Genomic DNA, 17,831 nt, shown 5'->3' on the forward strand with positions numbered 1-17,831 from the left:
GGCCAGAAAGGGGCTGTTTTGACAATTTATAGAATTAAAATGTAATTTATAACAAGAACAATGTATCTTATTTAGACCGAATGATTTCTAAACACATTTATTGTAGTTTAAAGACACATTACTGGGAGTATTATTGCTGTGGAGCTCTGTGATACACTAGACACATTACTGGGAGTATTATTGCTGTGGAGCTCTGTTATACAGACACATTACTGGGAGTATTATTACTGTGGGGCTCTGTTATACACTCAGACACATTACTGGGAGTATTATTGCTGTGGAGCTCTGTTATACACTCAGACACATTACAGGGAGTATTATTGCTGTGGGGCTCTGTTATACACTCAGACACATTACTGGGAGTATTATTGCTGTGGGGCTCTGTTATACACTCAGACACATTACTGGGAGTATTATTGCTGTGGAGCTCTGTTATACACTCAGACACATTACTGGGAGTATTATTGCTGTGGAGCTCTGTTATACCCTCAGACACATTACAGGGAGTATTATTGCTGTGGGGCTCTGTTATACACTCAGACACATTACTGGGAGTATTATTGCTGTGGAGCTCTGTTATACCCTCAGACACATTACAGGGAGTATTATTGCTGTGGGGCTCTGTTATACACTCAGACACATTACTGGGAGTATTATTGCTGTGGGGCTCTGTTATACACTCAGACACATTACTGGGAGTATTATTGCTGTGGAGCTCTGTTATACACTCAGACACATTACTGGGAGTATTATTGCTGTGGGGCTCTGTTATACACTCAGACACATTACTGGGAGTATTATTGCTGTGGAGCTCTGTTATACAGACACATTACTGGGAGTATTATTACAGTGGGGCTCTGTTATACACTCAGACACATTACTGGGAGTATTATTACAGTGGGGCTCTGTTATACACTCAGACACATTACTGGGAGTATTATTGCTGTGGGGCTCTGTTATACACTCAGACACATTACTGGGAGTATTATTACAGTGGGGCTCTGTTATACACTCAGACACATTACTGGGAGTATTATTGCTGTGGAGCTCTGTGATACACTAGACACATTACTGGGAGTATTATTGCTGTGGAGCTCTGTTATACAGACACATTACTGGGAGTATTATTACTGTGGGGCTCTGTTATACACTCAGACACATTACTGGGAGTATTATTGCTGTGGAGCTCTGTTATACACTCAGACACATTACAGGGAGTATTATTGCTGTGGGGCTCTGTTATACACTCAGACACATTACTGGGAGTATTATTGCTGTGGGGCTCTGTTATACACTCAGACACATTACTGGGAGTATTATTGCTGTGGAGCTCTGTTATACACTCAGACACATTACTGGGAGTATTATTGCTGTGGAGCTCTGTTATACACTCAGACACATTACTGGGAGTATTATTGCTGTGGGGCTCTGTTATACACTCAGACACATTACTGGGAGTATTATTGCTGTGGAGCTCTGTTATACAGACACATTACTGGGAGTATTATTACAGTGGGGCTCTGTTATACACTCAGACACATTACTGGGAGTATTATTACAGTGGGGCTCTGTTATACACTCAGACACATTACTGGGAGTATTATTGCTGTGGGGCTCTGTTATACACTCAGACACATTACTGGGAGTATTATTACAGTGGGGCTCTGTTATACACTCAGACACATTACTGGGAGTATTATTGCTGTGGAGCTCTGTTATACACTCAGACACATTACTGGGAGTATTATTGCTGTGGGGCTCTGTTATACACTCAGACACATTACTGGGAGTATTATTGCTGTGGAGCTCTGTTATACACTCAGACACACCTACAATACGGAGCACCTAATAAGAGGGACATTAGGAGAGGAGAGAGATCGACAAATAGAAAAGATGGTCTTTCAAGGGACATCCAACACTTGACGGGCGAGCCACTCAGCTAGGGGAGTTTCCAGATTCCAATAAAACAAACTTTTACAACAAAAAATGTAATCCGCACATTGCCTTCTTCATAAACGGCACGTTAGAATTTTGTTATTTTCCTTTTTTTTGGTCCCCTCCCCATGAAGAGAATGTGTGTAATTCATTTTTGTGTAAAAAAAAAAAAAAAAAGTAAAAAAATTTAAATTATTTTAAAGGTTTTATTGGGATTCGGATTCAAGTGCGGATTTTAAAATGTAGTATTGTCATGCCCGGACACAACTATTGTGCTTTAACTCTTTGCAACAGAATGGCGAATATATGGCAGCTATATTAGAACAATCACTGTTTAATATTGATGTGACTCGCTGTGCTGGAGACATAGAATGTGAGTATATGGCAGCTATATTATAAGAATCCCCATTTAATATTGATGTGACTCGCTGTGCTGGAGACATAGAATGTGAGTATATGGCAGCTATATTATAAGAATCCCCATTTAATATTGATGTGACTCACTGTGCTGGAGGCACAGAATGTGACCAGTGATTGCTGGTTGGGTTTTGGTCTAAAGGAAAGCTCCGTTACGGAGAAATGCATGTTCTGGGTGTGCCCCCAATTACTATTTTTCTGTGTACATTTTGAATCCAGATCTCTTGACTTAAGCACCCTGCACTTCCATTATAGGTGTACCTTTGGAGGGGACCACAGGAAGGTGTCACATTTGAGGTGTCTCTCTGTTTCAAGGGACACAAATTGTACCCAGACCACTTTATCCCAGTGAAGTGGTGTGGGTGCACTGGTCCTGTCCCCTTAACCCTGAAATGTTAAACATTGCAGCCACAAGAGGCACTTTCTGGTGTTTAATAGTTTGCCAACGTGAAACAACGTTATACGTCTTGTGATAAAGTGAAGGCAGAGAGGCCTTTTAACCCCAGGGGAAGTACGTGTAGTTTGTGTGTTGCACAACACAAAGCCATGTTTAGTTATGGGCCCCTGGGGTGGAACATTTGGAGAGAAGGGTGGGCCAATGCTCCACTCCACAGTTTACAGACAACTGGGATAAATAAGGTCCAGGTCAGAGTTTTTTTGGACTGTCTCCAACCCACTGCTCAGCTGCAGATAATCAGCTGTAGCAGTGGGAATAAACTCCTCCCTGCTAGGCAGGTAAAGGGGGGGATTGCTGGCTTCCTCCCAGGAAGCAGGTAGGAGAGAGGCTGTTCTCTCCAGTGAGAGTCAAAGAGACTGAGCACTGGGAGTGCAGAAAGGGAAGCAGTCAGGGGCTGGCTTGGAGCACTGGGAGTGCAGAAAGGGAAACAGTCAAGGCTGGCTTGGAGCACTGGAGTGCTGAGAGCGGACAAAGACATTTGGTTGGTGAAACCAATTGATTTTGTTATAGTTTAACCCCTGAGAGATAGGGAACCTAACGTTAGTTAGTGCTCAGACGAGCTAGGTTTATGTTTATAGGGATTTGTGTTATATTTATGTTTTCATTTACTGCTGTCTCCTGTGTGGATTTACAAATAAAGTGCCTGGAGTATATGCAATTAAAAGGACTGTGCCTGTTGTTTACCCTAGAGGACCGTGCTACCTGCTGACAAGGATCACAGTCTTCATGCTTTGAGAAATCCCTCATAGGAAGGAATTGAATGCTTCCCTATTGGAAAGGCTTACTGAGTGAGAGGCGCATGTGCACCGAGTTACCCCTTGGCCCTAGCGACTGCGGAATGGAGATGGCGCCAGCGCTCTTGCTGGGATAAGGCAAATGAAAAGGATGAACCCTTTTGAGCCCTGTTTTTGCCAACTGGGAGAGCTGAGGGTGGCATGAAGGAGTGGGGGGGGGGGGGGGGGGGCAGGGAGACAAAGTAGTGGGGGTCTGGGAAAAAAGGAGTGGCGGGACAGAGGAACACCTAAGTTTCTAAATTGTTCCTTTAACCTGCAAGTATTGCCAATAGCATGTTAATCTACCATGTTAAAATTAGCGTAGGACCCACCGACAATGGGGTACTGTGATGTAGTGGTAAGCCTAACACAAAACGGCCATATGGTGTAACTGAATCCCATGTTTGTCTGTCCAGACAGGTGATTTAACTAGCCTTGTAATATTGAAAACTATTTATTCTTTTTTTTTGGGGGGGGGGGGGGGGGGGGGGAAGGGGGGTAGGAGGTTGTATTATATAGATGGCAGCACCACTACAGAGAATGATGTTCCAGGTGTTCCCTTCCCAATGTCCTGTTTGTTTTATTTACAGGGCTATGTCTGTTGTTGCTCTAAATAGTAATATCCTGACTATCACAGAGAATCATTGCTTCAAACGGATTGTCTCCAAACAAAAAAAACTGGTTGAAACCTGAAGAGTAAACGACAGACTAGCAGCTGAGGAGCCACTAGTCTGCAGAACTACACAGAGAAAAAAGTAATTTACCAATTTCACAAAACTGTGTACACAAGTGCAACATAGTGGTGAAATTGTAACATGCACAACAAATATAAGGGGGGCACAGTTTTAGCATAGAGCCCTTTATACTCAGGACTATAAATTCATGTGATGAGGTATGCTGACAGCAATTCAAGGTGTCCACTAACTAGCATCATCAGTTATTCAATATGTTTAAACACTTAGAGCTGGAGAGAAATCCAGTCATATAAGTAAAGATATATACTAGATTGGACACTAGTAACAATATACTCCAGATAATTATTACCTAATAAATCCACACTCGGCAATGGAGTAATATCAGTAAGCAGACAGGTTTATGTTTAATCTATATTTCCAACCACTTCCTACTTGCTATAAATCTCCATTCCGTAGGAGATGTGAGCTGTGAAATCAATTTGCATTCAATGAGTCTTCTGTTTAACCCCTTAAGGACCAAACTTCTGGAATATAAGGGAATCATGTCATGTGTCCTTAAGGGGCTAAAGGAATCCAACAAGAATCCATGATAAACGTGGCAAAGAAAGTCAAAAGTCAGGTGAATGATTTGTAAAGTGCAGCCCACCACAAACCGGATAAACCCTTTCAATCTACATTCACAGGAAGAAAAACCAAGACACTGGGTGTTTGCAAGTGAAACGCTTGTGACACACGTCAGATCTTGCTTACCTTGACCTCCTCACAGTTGAAGATGTGGAGATCAGCTTTGCTTTGAGATGGCTCTTTGCAAACAAGTGCAAGAATGGAGGGGTATGAGAGCACATTAATCACAGCTTGGCAGTGCTGGATGGTGCTCACCGGAAAGTTCTCCAGTTCATTCTGCACAGAAATCAAATCACATTCACTGCGTCGGCAGAACCGGCATTTGTGGTGGTTTATCGTGAGCATGCCTCCACCACCAGGTGCCTTAATGTAAGTAGCAATACAGGGCATGCAGAACAACAAATAATCCAACAAGCAGACATGCACATCAAGGCGGACACATGGAACAGGCACCCATGGGAGCAGGCTATTACTAAAGAGGACCCTTGCGTAACTTGCATTCTAAACAGGAGAAATTGGAGTTAAATATGTGGAAAGCAGCAGTTTGTGCGCACTATCCATTACGATCATTCATATTCTGACACCCATGAATATCTGTCACCACAAGTGCTGCATGGTCTGACGATATTTCAACCAGCTAGGTCAAAGCTCCCAGGTCACCCGTCATTTCTGGGGACTATAAAAGGGCTCTGAAAATAGTGATACACTTTGAAAGGTTTGTCATAATGAGCAAGGGTCATTACATAGAGCGCAGTGCTGATACAGTGCAGTCTGTGATGGCACATTGGAGGGGACACTGGGGGACAGTGCAGTCTGTGATGGCACATTGGAGGGGACACTGGGGGACAGTGCAGTCTGTGATGGTACATTGGAGGGGACACTGGGGGACAGTGCAATCTGTGATGGCACATTGGAGGGGACACTGGGGGACAGTGCAATCTGTGATGGCACATTGGAGGGGACACTGGGGGACAGTGCAGTCTGTGATGGCACATTGGAGGGAACACTGGGGGACAGTGCAGTCTGTGATGCCACATTGGAGGGGACACTGGGGGACAGTGCAATCTGTGATGCCACATTGGAGGGGACACTGAGGGACAGTGCAATCTGTGATGGTACATTGGAGGGGACACTGGGGGACAGTGCAATCTGTGATGCCACATTGGAGGGGACACTGCAGTCTGTGATGGCACATTGGAGGGGACAGTGCTATCTGTGATGCCACATTGGAGGGGACGCCGGGGGACAATGCAGTCTGTGATGGTACATTGGAGGGGACACTGGGGGACAGTGCAGTCTGTGATGCCACATTGGAGGGGACACTGGGGGACAGTGCAGTCTGTGATGCCACATTGAAGGGGACACTGGGGGACAGTGCAGTCTGTGATGCCACATTGGAGGGGACACTGCAGTATGTGATGCCACATTGGAGGGGACACTGGGGGACAGTGCAGTCTGTGATGGTACATTGGAGGGGACACTGGGGGACAGTGCAGTCTGTGATGGCACATTGGAGGGGACACTGGTGGACAGTGCAGTCTGTGATGCCACATTGGAGGGGACACTGGGGGACAGTGCAGTATGTGATGCCACATTGGAGGGGACACTGGTGGACAGTGCAGTCTGTGATGGTACATTGGAGGGGACACTGGTGGACAGTGCAGTCCGTGACTGCACATTGGAGGGGACACTGCAGTCTGTGATGGCACATTGGAGGGGACACTGCAGTATGTGATGGCACATTGGAGGGGACACTGCAGTCTGTGATGGCACATTGGAGGGGACACTGCAGTATGTGATGCCACATTGGAAGGGACACTGGTGGACAGTGCAGTCTGTGCAAGCTGTAAGTCATCACTCACTGCCAGGGTCTCTCTGGTTCCTACTTCGCCCTAACCTTTGAACTCCGTCCAATCCACATTTGGCATTTTACATTGGTTTAATGTGACACGTGGAATGGGGAGATATTTAGGTAATGCTTTATTAAATATTATACAAACATTATCACACTACATGCAGTTATAGGAGAGGATTTCATATTCCCTGTTTACGATAATCTAGAATAAATGATGGCAGCATGGGGGCTATATTCTCCACAATTAGAATGTCCTAGCAGGGGGAGGTGATTTTAGTTCTATTTCTGTCTCTAGTGATCTCTTACTGTGATACAGGATCACGTTTATTGCTAAATTGTAGTTCAGATAGGAGACAAGTCGATGCTGCACTCTCTAGGATTATAAAAGGCTTTCAAAAAAAATCACCAAGGTGTACGACTGATAAGGTCAGGGAGGTCAGAAAAGATGCACTACACGTTCCACAGTTTGCAGAGACACCAGCTGGCAAGCCACAGAAAGCAAAAGCCAATCATTTACCTTGGATTCTATATCATAAAGACTAACACCTTTGTCATCCACCTGGAGACACATATCCTGCGTCCAGACCTTTCCTTTGGCATCAAGCAACTTTAGTTTTCGGATCCCATCCTCTACTGTGAGCACAGCATCTTTCCGATCCATGACAAACGTGGTCAAGTGCTGTGGTACATTGTAAAGTACACGTAGAACAGGACATTAGATTTATTGCTCGTACAATTCCAAGCTAAAAGGGGATACAATTTATAAGAAAAGAAAAAAAAAAGCAGCATGGCACAACAAGCTAATTTTGTGTAATAATCACACATTCAGAACAGGTGGCTTTATTTTTACAATATGGAGCACTGGTTTATCTAGTTTACCTCTAAGGCTTTACTGCCAGAAAATCCCATGGTAATATGTCCTTTAACAGAGCAATAATCGCACTATCCAAAGTATGTGTTGGTCCTTTATTCATTTTACACCTCCAGAAAACCATCTATATTATAGAAAGGCTTCCAATGTTGGCATTTCAAGGGTCCGCAATGACTACAATATGAAAAGGACTTTGTTCGACAAAGTGATGCACAGTGAGTGATTTCAATTTCTCAAGATCAAGCCATGGTCTTTGGTAAAGTAATTGTCCAGGTGTCAGGAACCCATCGAGATCTTACACGCAAGGTATGGAACACATTTAAAATAGATGGAAAAGATAGACTAGACTGCTGAGAGTTAGAATGTTTGGGCTTTACACACAGAACCTCCATACAGGCGAGAGGAAATGTTATCAAACAAAGAATAGGTTGAGGGAACCATAAGAACTCAAAAATAGGGGATAAACCACCAAAACAGCTATCAGTCCACCTTGGTCAATATTTGAAGACTTTACTGCATGATCTTTGGCGCAATCTCTACCCTAGTGAGAGAGATTTTACTTATTACTCAACTGTACATAAGACTTTGCCTAGAATAGATCTATGTCTGCTGGACATTAAAACCCTGCCCTCCGCAATTAGTGCACAAATAGGCCCAATAACGTGGTCAGACCACGCGCCGTTAAGTATTAAGATAAAGGTGCCATTTTCAGTAAGGGGGGAAAGTGCATGGCGTTTGAATGATAGCTTATCGGATGCTAATGAATACCTCCCAAAGTTGCAATCTCAGGTGGAGACTTTTTTTAGAAATCATGCTAATTGCCAGACTAATGTTACTACCCAATGGCTAGCCCATAAGGCAGTTATAAGAGGCATGTTAATACAGCAAGGGGCACGGGTAAAGAGATCACGCTTACAGGAAATGAGTAAATTAGAACAGGAGTTGATTAAGGTGGAGGCCATACATAAAGCTGCTCCTACCTCACGTTCACATTCACAATTGATGAGGATTCGGTCAGCCTTACATGATTTACAACTTTCAGAAACAGGGAAACATATGAGACTATTAAACCAATCACATTATGCCATGGGAAATAAAGCTGGTAGACTTTTAGCTAATAAAGTTAAACAAAAAAAATGACAAGTTAAAATCCCTTATATAGTCTCTAAAAGGAGTGATAAATTATATAATCCCCAGGATATAGCGAATGAATTGGCAACTTATTATTCAATGCTCTATCAATTAGAGAACGATACTAATACACATCAACCAACTGAGGAGGAGATACAGACCTTTCTAGAGAGGGTCCCTCTACCTAGGTTAAAGGACCACTCTAGGCACCCAGACCACTTCAGCTTAATGAGGTGGTCTGGGTGCAAGGTCCCTCTAGGATTAACCCCTTTTTTTTATAAACATAGCAGTTTCAGAGAAACTGCTATGTTTATAATAGGGTTAATCCAGCGTCCAAATCCTCTAGTGGCTGTCTCACTGACAGCCGCTTGCGTGATTCTCACTGTGAAAATCACAGTGAGAGCACCCAAGCGTCCATAGGAAAGCATTGATAATGCTTTCCTATGAGATCGGCTGAATGCGCGCGCAGCTCTTGCCGCGCATGCAGCCGAAAGGGAGGATCGGAGGCGGAGAGGAGGAGGATAGCTCCCCGCCCGGCGCTGGAATAAAGGTAAGTTTTAACCCTTTCCTCATCCCAGAGCCAGGCGGGAGGGGGTCCCTGAGGGTGGGGGCACCCTCAGGGCACTATAGTGCCAGGAATACGAGTATGTTTTCCTGGCACTATAGTGGTCCTTTAACACCATTTCAATGTACCTTTCTCGAAAAATCATTTGAGGAAGAAGAGGTAGTAATAGCAATAAACTCTCTTTCTAAGCATAAGGCTCCTGGACCTGATGGGTTCTCAAATTATTATATAAAATTAGAAAAAAACTATTGACCCCAATCCTTACAAAACTTTTTAACTATATAAAAGATACTGGTGCCATTCCCCAAGAAATGTTGGAAGTACATATTGTGGCTTTACCTAAACCTAATGAATCACCCACACAAAGTGAAAATCTGAGACCGATATCCCTACTTAATACGGATATCAAGCTTTAAGCCGTGAAGCTATTAATTAAGCATAAATACCTCCTTCCAGACCTTATCTCGGAGGAGCAAGCAGGGTTTATACCTGGGAGACAGATAGGGGATAACATTAGACATTTTGTGAATCTGGTGGAATGGGTAAACACGTCATCACAAGAAGGATTAATTTTAGCATTAGGCGCTGAAAAAGCGTTTGATCGCCTGCATTGGGGGTATATGTCACTTACGCTTACTAAAATGGGTTTTCCATTAGCTTTCCGAGCCAGCATATTAGCATTATATCAAAATCCGTCTGCAAGAGTGTTTAACACTGGCTTTTCTTCTGATAAAATAAGAATAGGTAACGGCTCTCGTCAAGGATGTCCCCTTTCTCCCCTTATGGAACCCGTACTAAGAATTATTAAACACGACACCAGTATAAAAGGTTTGAGTACACCAGGGGGAATTTAAAAATGGTGCTGTTTGCGGACGATATTCTGCTCTTTATTAAAGATCCGGAGCTCTCCCTACCATCACTGATCAAATTGCTAATAGAGTATGGGCAGGTATAACTAAAACACAGGCGCTACCTATTAAATTACAACAAACCCTGATAGATAAACTGAAGTCACAATATAATATCTGGGAGTTAAACTCACTAAAGCAGCTAAAACATTAACTAAAGTAAATCACTATCCAATGCTTCAACAAATTGAAAGCACAATGGCAAAATGGGAAGGTTTGGAGATTTCGTGGTTGGGCCGTATAAATCTCATTAAAATGATATTACCTCAGATATTATATCTTTTTAGAACATTACCTGTAGCACTCTCCAACAAATTACTTAACCAAATTCAGAGTACCAGAAATGCTCATATTTGGAAGAGGAAACCCCCTAGAGTGGCACGAGGGAGCTCAGGTCTTTCTTACGTAAAAGGTGGTCTGGGGATGCCAGACATTAAAACATATTATAGGGCATCCTTCCTAGCAGAGGGGATTAGATTACTGAGATTGAGAAAAACCTCTCAATACCCAATTTGGTTAACATTTGAAAATGCGTGTTTAGACGCAAACAATATAACATTATCTATGGACATGTTCGGTTCCCCAGTCTCCTTTAAAATCTATGTTACAAAGTACAAAACTCTTGCTAAGTTTATGGAAAAAATGGTGTCCATATGTAATAAATTCAAAACGGATGTTTACAGCTGCACCAATAACGGCATTAGCGGCCCTCTCTTTGGACCTTCAGATGAGAAGGTGGAAAGAGAACGGGGGTAAGACAAATGGGCAACTTAATGAATGGGCCACAAGTAAAGCTATTTCCTGATCTTCAAAAAGAATTACATTTGGAAGCTAAAGACCTGTTTGTGTATTTAAGGATCAAGAATATAATAAAGGCACATACTTTGGACAATCCATATACTGAGCTAAATACTTTATCTACACCAGAATTTGTTTTGGTCACACAAATCTGTTAAACCCTTTTCCTGGTGTTATAATGCACTGACGGAAAGTGCTGCACCACCAGATAAACTAAAATACATGATACAATGGGATAATGAATATTCTAGGAAAGACTGGCACTTAGCTAAGTTCGGTACCAAGCAAGCCTCACGTAGCTTATCGCTATTGTAAGGTGACAATGAGGTGGTACTTGGTACCGCAAAGATTAGCACGCATGTATGCTGATTCATTAGGGTTATGCTGGAGGTGCGAAAAAGAAGCAGGATCTATGCTGCATATTTTTTGGGAGTGTCCCTATTTAAGAGAGTTTTGGAAACGAATTCAGAATTTGATTTATGACAAGACAAAGCTTGCTATCCCCTTGCATGCGGAGAATTTGTACTCCACATTATTCCAGGGATTAATAATCATGCCCATAGAAAAGTCATTTTAAATATTCTTATGGTAGCAGAAATAGCTTTAGCAAGTAATTGGAAGAAGAAAGCCATCCCTTCAGATGAAGTAGTATACGCCAAGCTGAATAGGATTAGCGCATCTGAAAAGATGGCCAGTGAACTTAATGGATGCCTTGACAAATATAAAAAGAATGGCCCAGCTGGATGATTAATCAGGTGCTTTAGCTGATAAAAAATAAAAAGGTAAAATAAGGTAAGATTTCTGAATGGAGCATGCTCTACATGAGGTGGGTAGAGCCAATAAAGAGAAGCATGTAAATAGGTAAATCGGTAATGTGGAGGACAACCAGGACAACGGTGTTTCTGCTTTTTGTTTTTTTCTTTGTCTGTGCTTGTTTATGTTATGGTTAAAGAAGCAAAATGAATAACACAACGGATAAATAAGGTAGTACACCCCAATTGTAAGCTAGTTCAGTATAAGCTAAACTGGAAGCTGAATGTTAAAGCAACATGCAAATGTTTCAATATGAATGCTTATAATGATAACGGATATTATAAAGGCTGCTAATTTGATGAATAATGTGTAAATCAAAATGTGATGTACTGCCTGTTTTCATTCTTTGGCATTAATTAAAAAAAAAAAAAAAAAAAATACATGCCGACCAGGGATAACAGACAATTACAAACTTGATAAGCGGAGGTCGGGACCAGAAGGAACACTAGATTAAAAAAAAATATGTGATATCAGGCCAACAAGGAAACAAAAAAGGGCACAGTAATACGGCAGAAGGGGATAAAGTGTTAGGTAGGATCACTGGAGTCTCCAAAACATCTGAGTGCATCAAAACTGAGCGCACAACACCACCAGTGCTCCTTCCAAATGACGCAAGTTCTAGACAGAATAAATCGTTACACTAGAGCTGCATTCTGAGTCAGGGTAAAAGTGGTGTTAAATGTGTGAATTAATGCAACTAACTGGAGGGCTGGCAGACAAATCTGCCAACAGAAAAGTGCAGTAATATGCACTAAGAATACGGCTCCTAGAATTTTCCCCAAGCGGTGTATAAACCATGCTTCTTCAGAGACTACAGAGCATCTTCACACTGTGTGTAGGAATCTGCGAGGGACATTCATTGCCAACAGAAGGTAAATACAGGAAGAGGCCTCCTTCAAAAGGCTTCTTTTTGCCAAATGCAACTGCATTCAAACCAGAGTCATTAATTCAGGATTTAAAATCTAAAATGTGGCAACAAGCCGATATGGGAAATAAACCCATCCTAAACCATAGTTTTTTTTTTCCTACCCAATGAGCCCACACGTGGGATAACATTCTAGGAGGATACACACCTGCAGATCCCGGAGCACAGATAGCACACTATTACAAAACGGTATATGTGGTATGCAGTCTCGGCAGAATTTGGACATTTACTAAGCAGCAAAGTGGCAGAGACCTTGTCCGTTGTGATTGATGGGCATTATTAACGTGTCCTGCCAAGTGATCTGGAGTGAGAGGGCTTGGGGCAGGCAAGAATTGACTCTGTATATTAAAGATTATAAAGTATATTATAGTTAACTAATCGGAGAAACTGCATTGCCAAGTCTTTGTAAGTTTAGGATTCTCTTTGTTAGGAATTAAGAAAAAAAAAAGTTACTCAGATTTTGAGTATTATGTTTACTGGTCCCTATATTTAACAAACATGTAAAATTACATTTATAAATCCAGACCAGTTTATCCTGCAACTGGGCGCCTCCATCTTAGCTCCCTGTCAGTCGCAATAAGCTCAGCCCTTTGCATCTGGCATTTAACATGGAGAGAGCATTGTGTGCCCTTACTGGGCCTTGTTTGAATTAGATTACGGTTTAAATTGCTAAATCTTTACTATAATATGAAAAGAAAAAAAAAAAAGTTAAGGCAGGTACTTCCACTTGTTTTGGTGCTAAATTTAAGGAGGTAACCAGGATGCTCATGTAACGTCTGGTTGGTGGCAGCAGATTAGAGTAGTTAGGATTTGGGGATTAGTTTGGCATTAGATTGTGCCCTCTTGGAGGGTAAAGTTAAGCCTTTCACACTCCTGCTCTCCCCACTGTCACAGCTTAGCCAGTAAACCTGTGTAGGATACTGAAATTTGGACAAGGGCTGCAAGAAGATATGGAAAACCATTTGACCACCCTCTCCCCAAATTCCCTCAGCCAATGAGAAGACAGAACAATGTTAAACCCGGGTCCTGGACCAGAAAACCTGCAGAAAGTGAAACAAAAATGGCAGCCTCCAGTCTGTTCTCATGATTGTTTTGATTATTTAAAGGAGAATGCTTTGCAAACAATATATAAAATATGATTTTACAGAAATAAACCCTTATAATATACCCAACAAATGAATATGAAGTCATAATACTATCAAAGTGAAATACAAACCGTAACAGCATTACGTACAGCCAAGTCCTTCCACCCAAGTTCTGGTTTGGGAGCGGTGGTCCTGTCACTTCCGACGTGATTGGTCTTCTTGTTGGAAGGCATCTGGTGGCACGGACTTTGTCGGGTTGGTTCCTCATCGCTTTGCGCCCTGACGTTGCTCTTTGGAACGCATTTTGCATTCTACATGCAGCTTTGTTCAGAACTTTGTACCTTTGGAATGCAAAATATCTGCATGGTGACTTTTATATGTGAGCACCTTTATTTTATGAATGTCTTTCAAAACATGATAGACCACTGAAGGTGCGCCTTTTTGTTATTAAAAAAATCACATGTTGCACGTATCATTTTCTACATTGCAGTACTATAGAAGTGCATACTTATATTGGAAAGAGACGTATTTTATGTGTGGAATGCAAATGCATATAAAAAGTCATAAAGTTACGAACAAAGCCGCACGTGAAACATCATGGTGCAAAGTGAGAAAGAAACATGACCAAGTTCGTGCCCCGGTGAAACGCAGAATGCATTCCAACAAGAAGTGACATGACCAGCACTCTGAAACTGGAACGCAACATGTGGTCCAAGGCAAAAGAAGTGTTTCGGAAGAAGGAAGTTGGTGGCAATCTTCCCAGTTTTAAGAGGAGTATTTTGTATTTACTACATCCCAGATTTGATATTTATTTATTATTTATAATTTTTTTGTATTTTAAATGTTTAATATTTTACTAGACCAATAAAAGGATTTGCTAAAATTTCTGTGGAGGACTCCTTGATACTTTACTACCATATATATTGTGAATGGGCTATGAAACACTCCAAACCATGTCAGTGCATCCATTTACAAATTCGATTCCACATTATACAGTATCATGTTCTAGAAGTAAAAATTAGGGGAGCAAAAAGAAAAAAAAAAAAAAAAGTGGGGAAGGGAAAGGGGTGGAACTATGAGGGAGGCCACTAGTCCTACTAGGAAAATACCTCTAACTTAAATGAGTGGGAAAATATACAGAATACAGAATATAGATAGATTATTTTTTATATATATATATATATATATATATATATATATATATATATATATATATATATGTATTCTTTAAAGCAAGGTTTGCAATTTCTGTTAATATCAACAACAACAAAATACAAACATTCTAAAACTGAAAAAAAAAAAAAAAAAATTATAAAAATTCAATATAAGAAAAAATAAGTGGGGCTTGCGCTTCCCTATAATAACATCCTCTGTCTGGCTTTCCAGCTATTTTAATAGCTTTTAATTCCTTTAATGAGTGAATCAGGGTAGTGAGAATGTCTTTTCCAGTAGTAACCTTGGCTCTAACGCGTTTCGCCTTCACTAGGCGGTGTCAATGATATACCGTAACAGAATGAAAGGGTCTTTATAAAGGTTACTGTGAGTCACATGTTGCTCAGTTTATTTTTAATTGGTAGGAAGTTAATTGCTAGTGTGCTAGTGTTCTGCAGTTCACCTGTTCATTTAAGAACCCGTTTTAAATCAATTACCTTCTCTAGTCTGTGTGTACATATCATGCACCCAAGACTAGCTCTATTCCGGTGTCGGCCATCTGATATATTTTATATTTCCTTACTTCTTCTCTCCAACAAATATGGGAATTAAAAAAGGAGACAGGTTTGTTTTCCTACTTCTTATGACCAGATTTCTTGCTTTTGTTTTTTTGTTAGTAATTATTACATTTCTCTGTCAGGTTTGGTTTCGATTAATTTCCTTACCCCTACGCTTTTTCCCCTCCTTTTATACTTTAGTTCCAAATTGTATTCCCTTAATATACCATACATTCAAGTCTTCACTATCAACACTAAAAGTCTTACTGGGATAACATTCTTACTTTGATTAAACTTATTGACAACTCCATAATCACGCCAACACCTGAATTATGGCTCTTCCACGTCAATGGAATTCTGCTGTAGTTCCGGATATTAAAGACACTGTCAGGATTATAGTTGATCCAGCACAGAGAATTGTATCACACCTAAAGACTAAGGATAAAGTCTAAGCGGACCAGAGAATGGCCGGACTTAACGTACCTGAGAATAGTCAAAATACTAGCCGCGGTCAGGGACACAGAATGAGATGCAACGATGAGGATAGCCAGAAGTCAAAACGAAGCCAAAGTCAAATACCGGAAAACACACGATCAGGAACACACTCTCGGATAACCAGCTAGGGGAAACCACGACAGGGCACTGGCAAAAGGGTAATTTGGGTTTAACCCCTTAAGGACACATGACATGTGTGACATGTCACGATTACCTTTTATTCCAGAAGTTTGGTCCTCTGGCTGTAATTGGCTGTCTCTGACCCCTGACCCCACTGATATATAGATAGAGATATCACACAGGAAGAATCCTTGCACTCAAGCTATAAGGGTACAAAATGTCATTGCCGGGTGCCAGCCAAGGTTCAAATATCCAAGAAAGCAATAAATCTTCAATGCTTTATTCAATTCATTAAAAAAGGATCAACGTTTCAGTCCAGCTTGTGGACTTTCCTCAGGATCAAAACACAAATAGAGACAAAAAAAACTCAAATATATACGTGCTAAATTGGAAACATGAGTGAATATAAAGTAACTAACTTACCCCAGGTGAGGTGTGTAGCCATCAGCGTTCTGCTGAGTGCCGGGCGCATGCGTGTGATAGCTCCGCCCCCTAGGTGACGTCATTGCGTGCAAACATTCCTATAGTAACGTGTATAACAATATAACGTGCATACGAGAGTGATCAGAAGGGCTTAGAGCCTAAGGCACAATCAGTGCTGAAGAATAAAGAAGGAATGATGAATAAACAAATAGAATAGCTGATTCGGCCCTTATAGAACTGTTAAAATATCGAGTGCTAAAGCACAACATTAAAGTGTGCTGTCCCTGCATAATAAGGGACTAATACTGCATTTCAAGTGACAGTGCTGGAAAAATAAAGTGCATTAAGTGATTATAGTATTAGCTATAAAGTGCAAAACGTGTTGGAAACAAAGTGACTAGTGCTTCAAATAACAGATGCTCATACATTACTAAACATCAATAAATAAAAAAAGCACTCAACTTTATGATAACCTAGCCAAAAGTTTTTGGGAAAACATTTTTTCTACTATAAAGAATAGTCATCTCAGTATGGAGATACGAGTTACCTTCTAATCATAGAATATTCCCAATTTTGTCAAAAAGAAAAACAAACTCGTAAATTAACCAAATTAATATAAAATACCTATTCAAAAAATAATGATATATATATATATATATATATATATATATAAATAATTTATATATATTTTTTTGTAATGGCTGGGTATCAGAGTGCTATAAAACATATACAAAAAAAAATGCAAAACCAAGGGCTATAAAATCAGCAGCAAGCAGAGGAACACATCAAAAGCGTCTAAAACTCGTACAGTATGGCTCATGAAAAATGAGATACAGCTCAGAAAAGAATAATGATAAAATAAAAAAAAAAGTAAAAATGAAAAAAAGGGGATAGTTTTGTTTAGTCCCTTGGGGTGAAGAGTGCCCAGTTCGTAGATCCAGTATGCCTCTCGGTTCAGTAATAGCTTGCCACGGTCGCCGCCTCTCAAAGATATGGGTACGTGCTCGATACCTGTAAACTTCAGTGCAGCCAGTGGATGGTTTTGATGTAAAAAATGTTTTGCCACTGGCTTGTCCGTTTTCCCGTCTCTACAGGCAAGCCTTGCGCTGGATCTATGTCCTCTTATCCTTTCGCACAAGGCGGTTTCAGTTTTTCTGATATATGAGAGACCGCATGGACAGGTCAACTTGTATATCACATGCGTGGTTTAGCAGGTAATAGTATGCTTGATC

The 17,831-nt window shown here is 41.1% G+C and overlaps 1 protein-coding gene across 4 annotated transcripts in view; it reads right to left on the minus strand.

The window, feature by feature from the left end:
* Positions 1 to 17,831, minus strand: part of EPS8 (EGFR pathway substrate 8, signaling adaptor) — a 168,620-nt gene that overhangs the window by 111,806 nt on the left and 38,983 nt on the right. For 3 of the 4 annotated variants that reach the window (XM_063446601.1, XM_063446599.1, XM_063446600.1), the window contains exons 7-8: positions 7,274 to 7,435; positions 5,028 to 5,177 (exon numbers count right to left, since the gene is read on the minus strand). The exons of the other annotated variant lie outside the window; for it this stretch is intronic. In XM_063446601.1, coding sequence (XP_063302671.1) covers positions 5,028 to 5,177; positions 7,274 to 7,435 — 312 coding nt within the window. The remainder of the gene's footprint in view (positions 1 to 5,027; positions 5,178 to 7,273; positions 7,436 to 17,831) is intronic. 4 annotated transcript variants of the gene reach the window in all.

Source organism: Pelobates fuscus, chromosome 3 (assembly GCF_036172605.1).
Source record: "Pelobates fuscus isolate aPelFus1 chromosome 3, aPelFus1.pri, whole genome shotgun sequence".
NCBI lineage: Eukaryota > Metazoa > Chordata > Amphibia > Anura > Pelobatidae > Pelobates > Pelobates fuscus.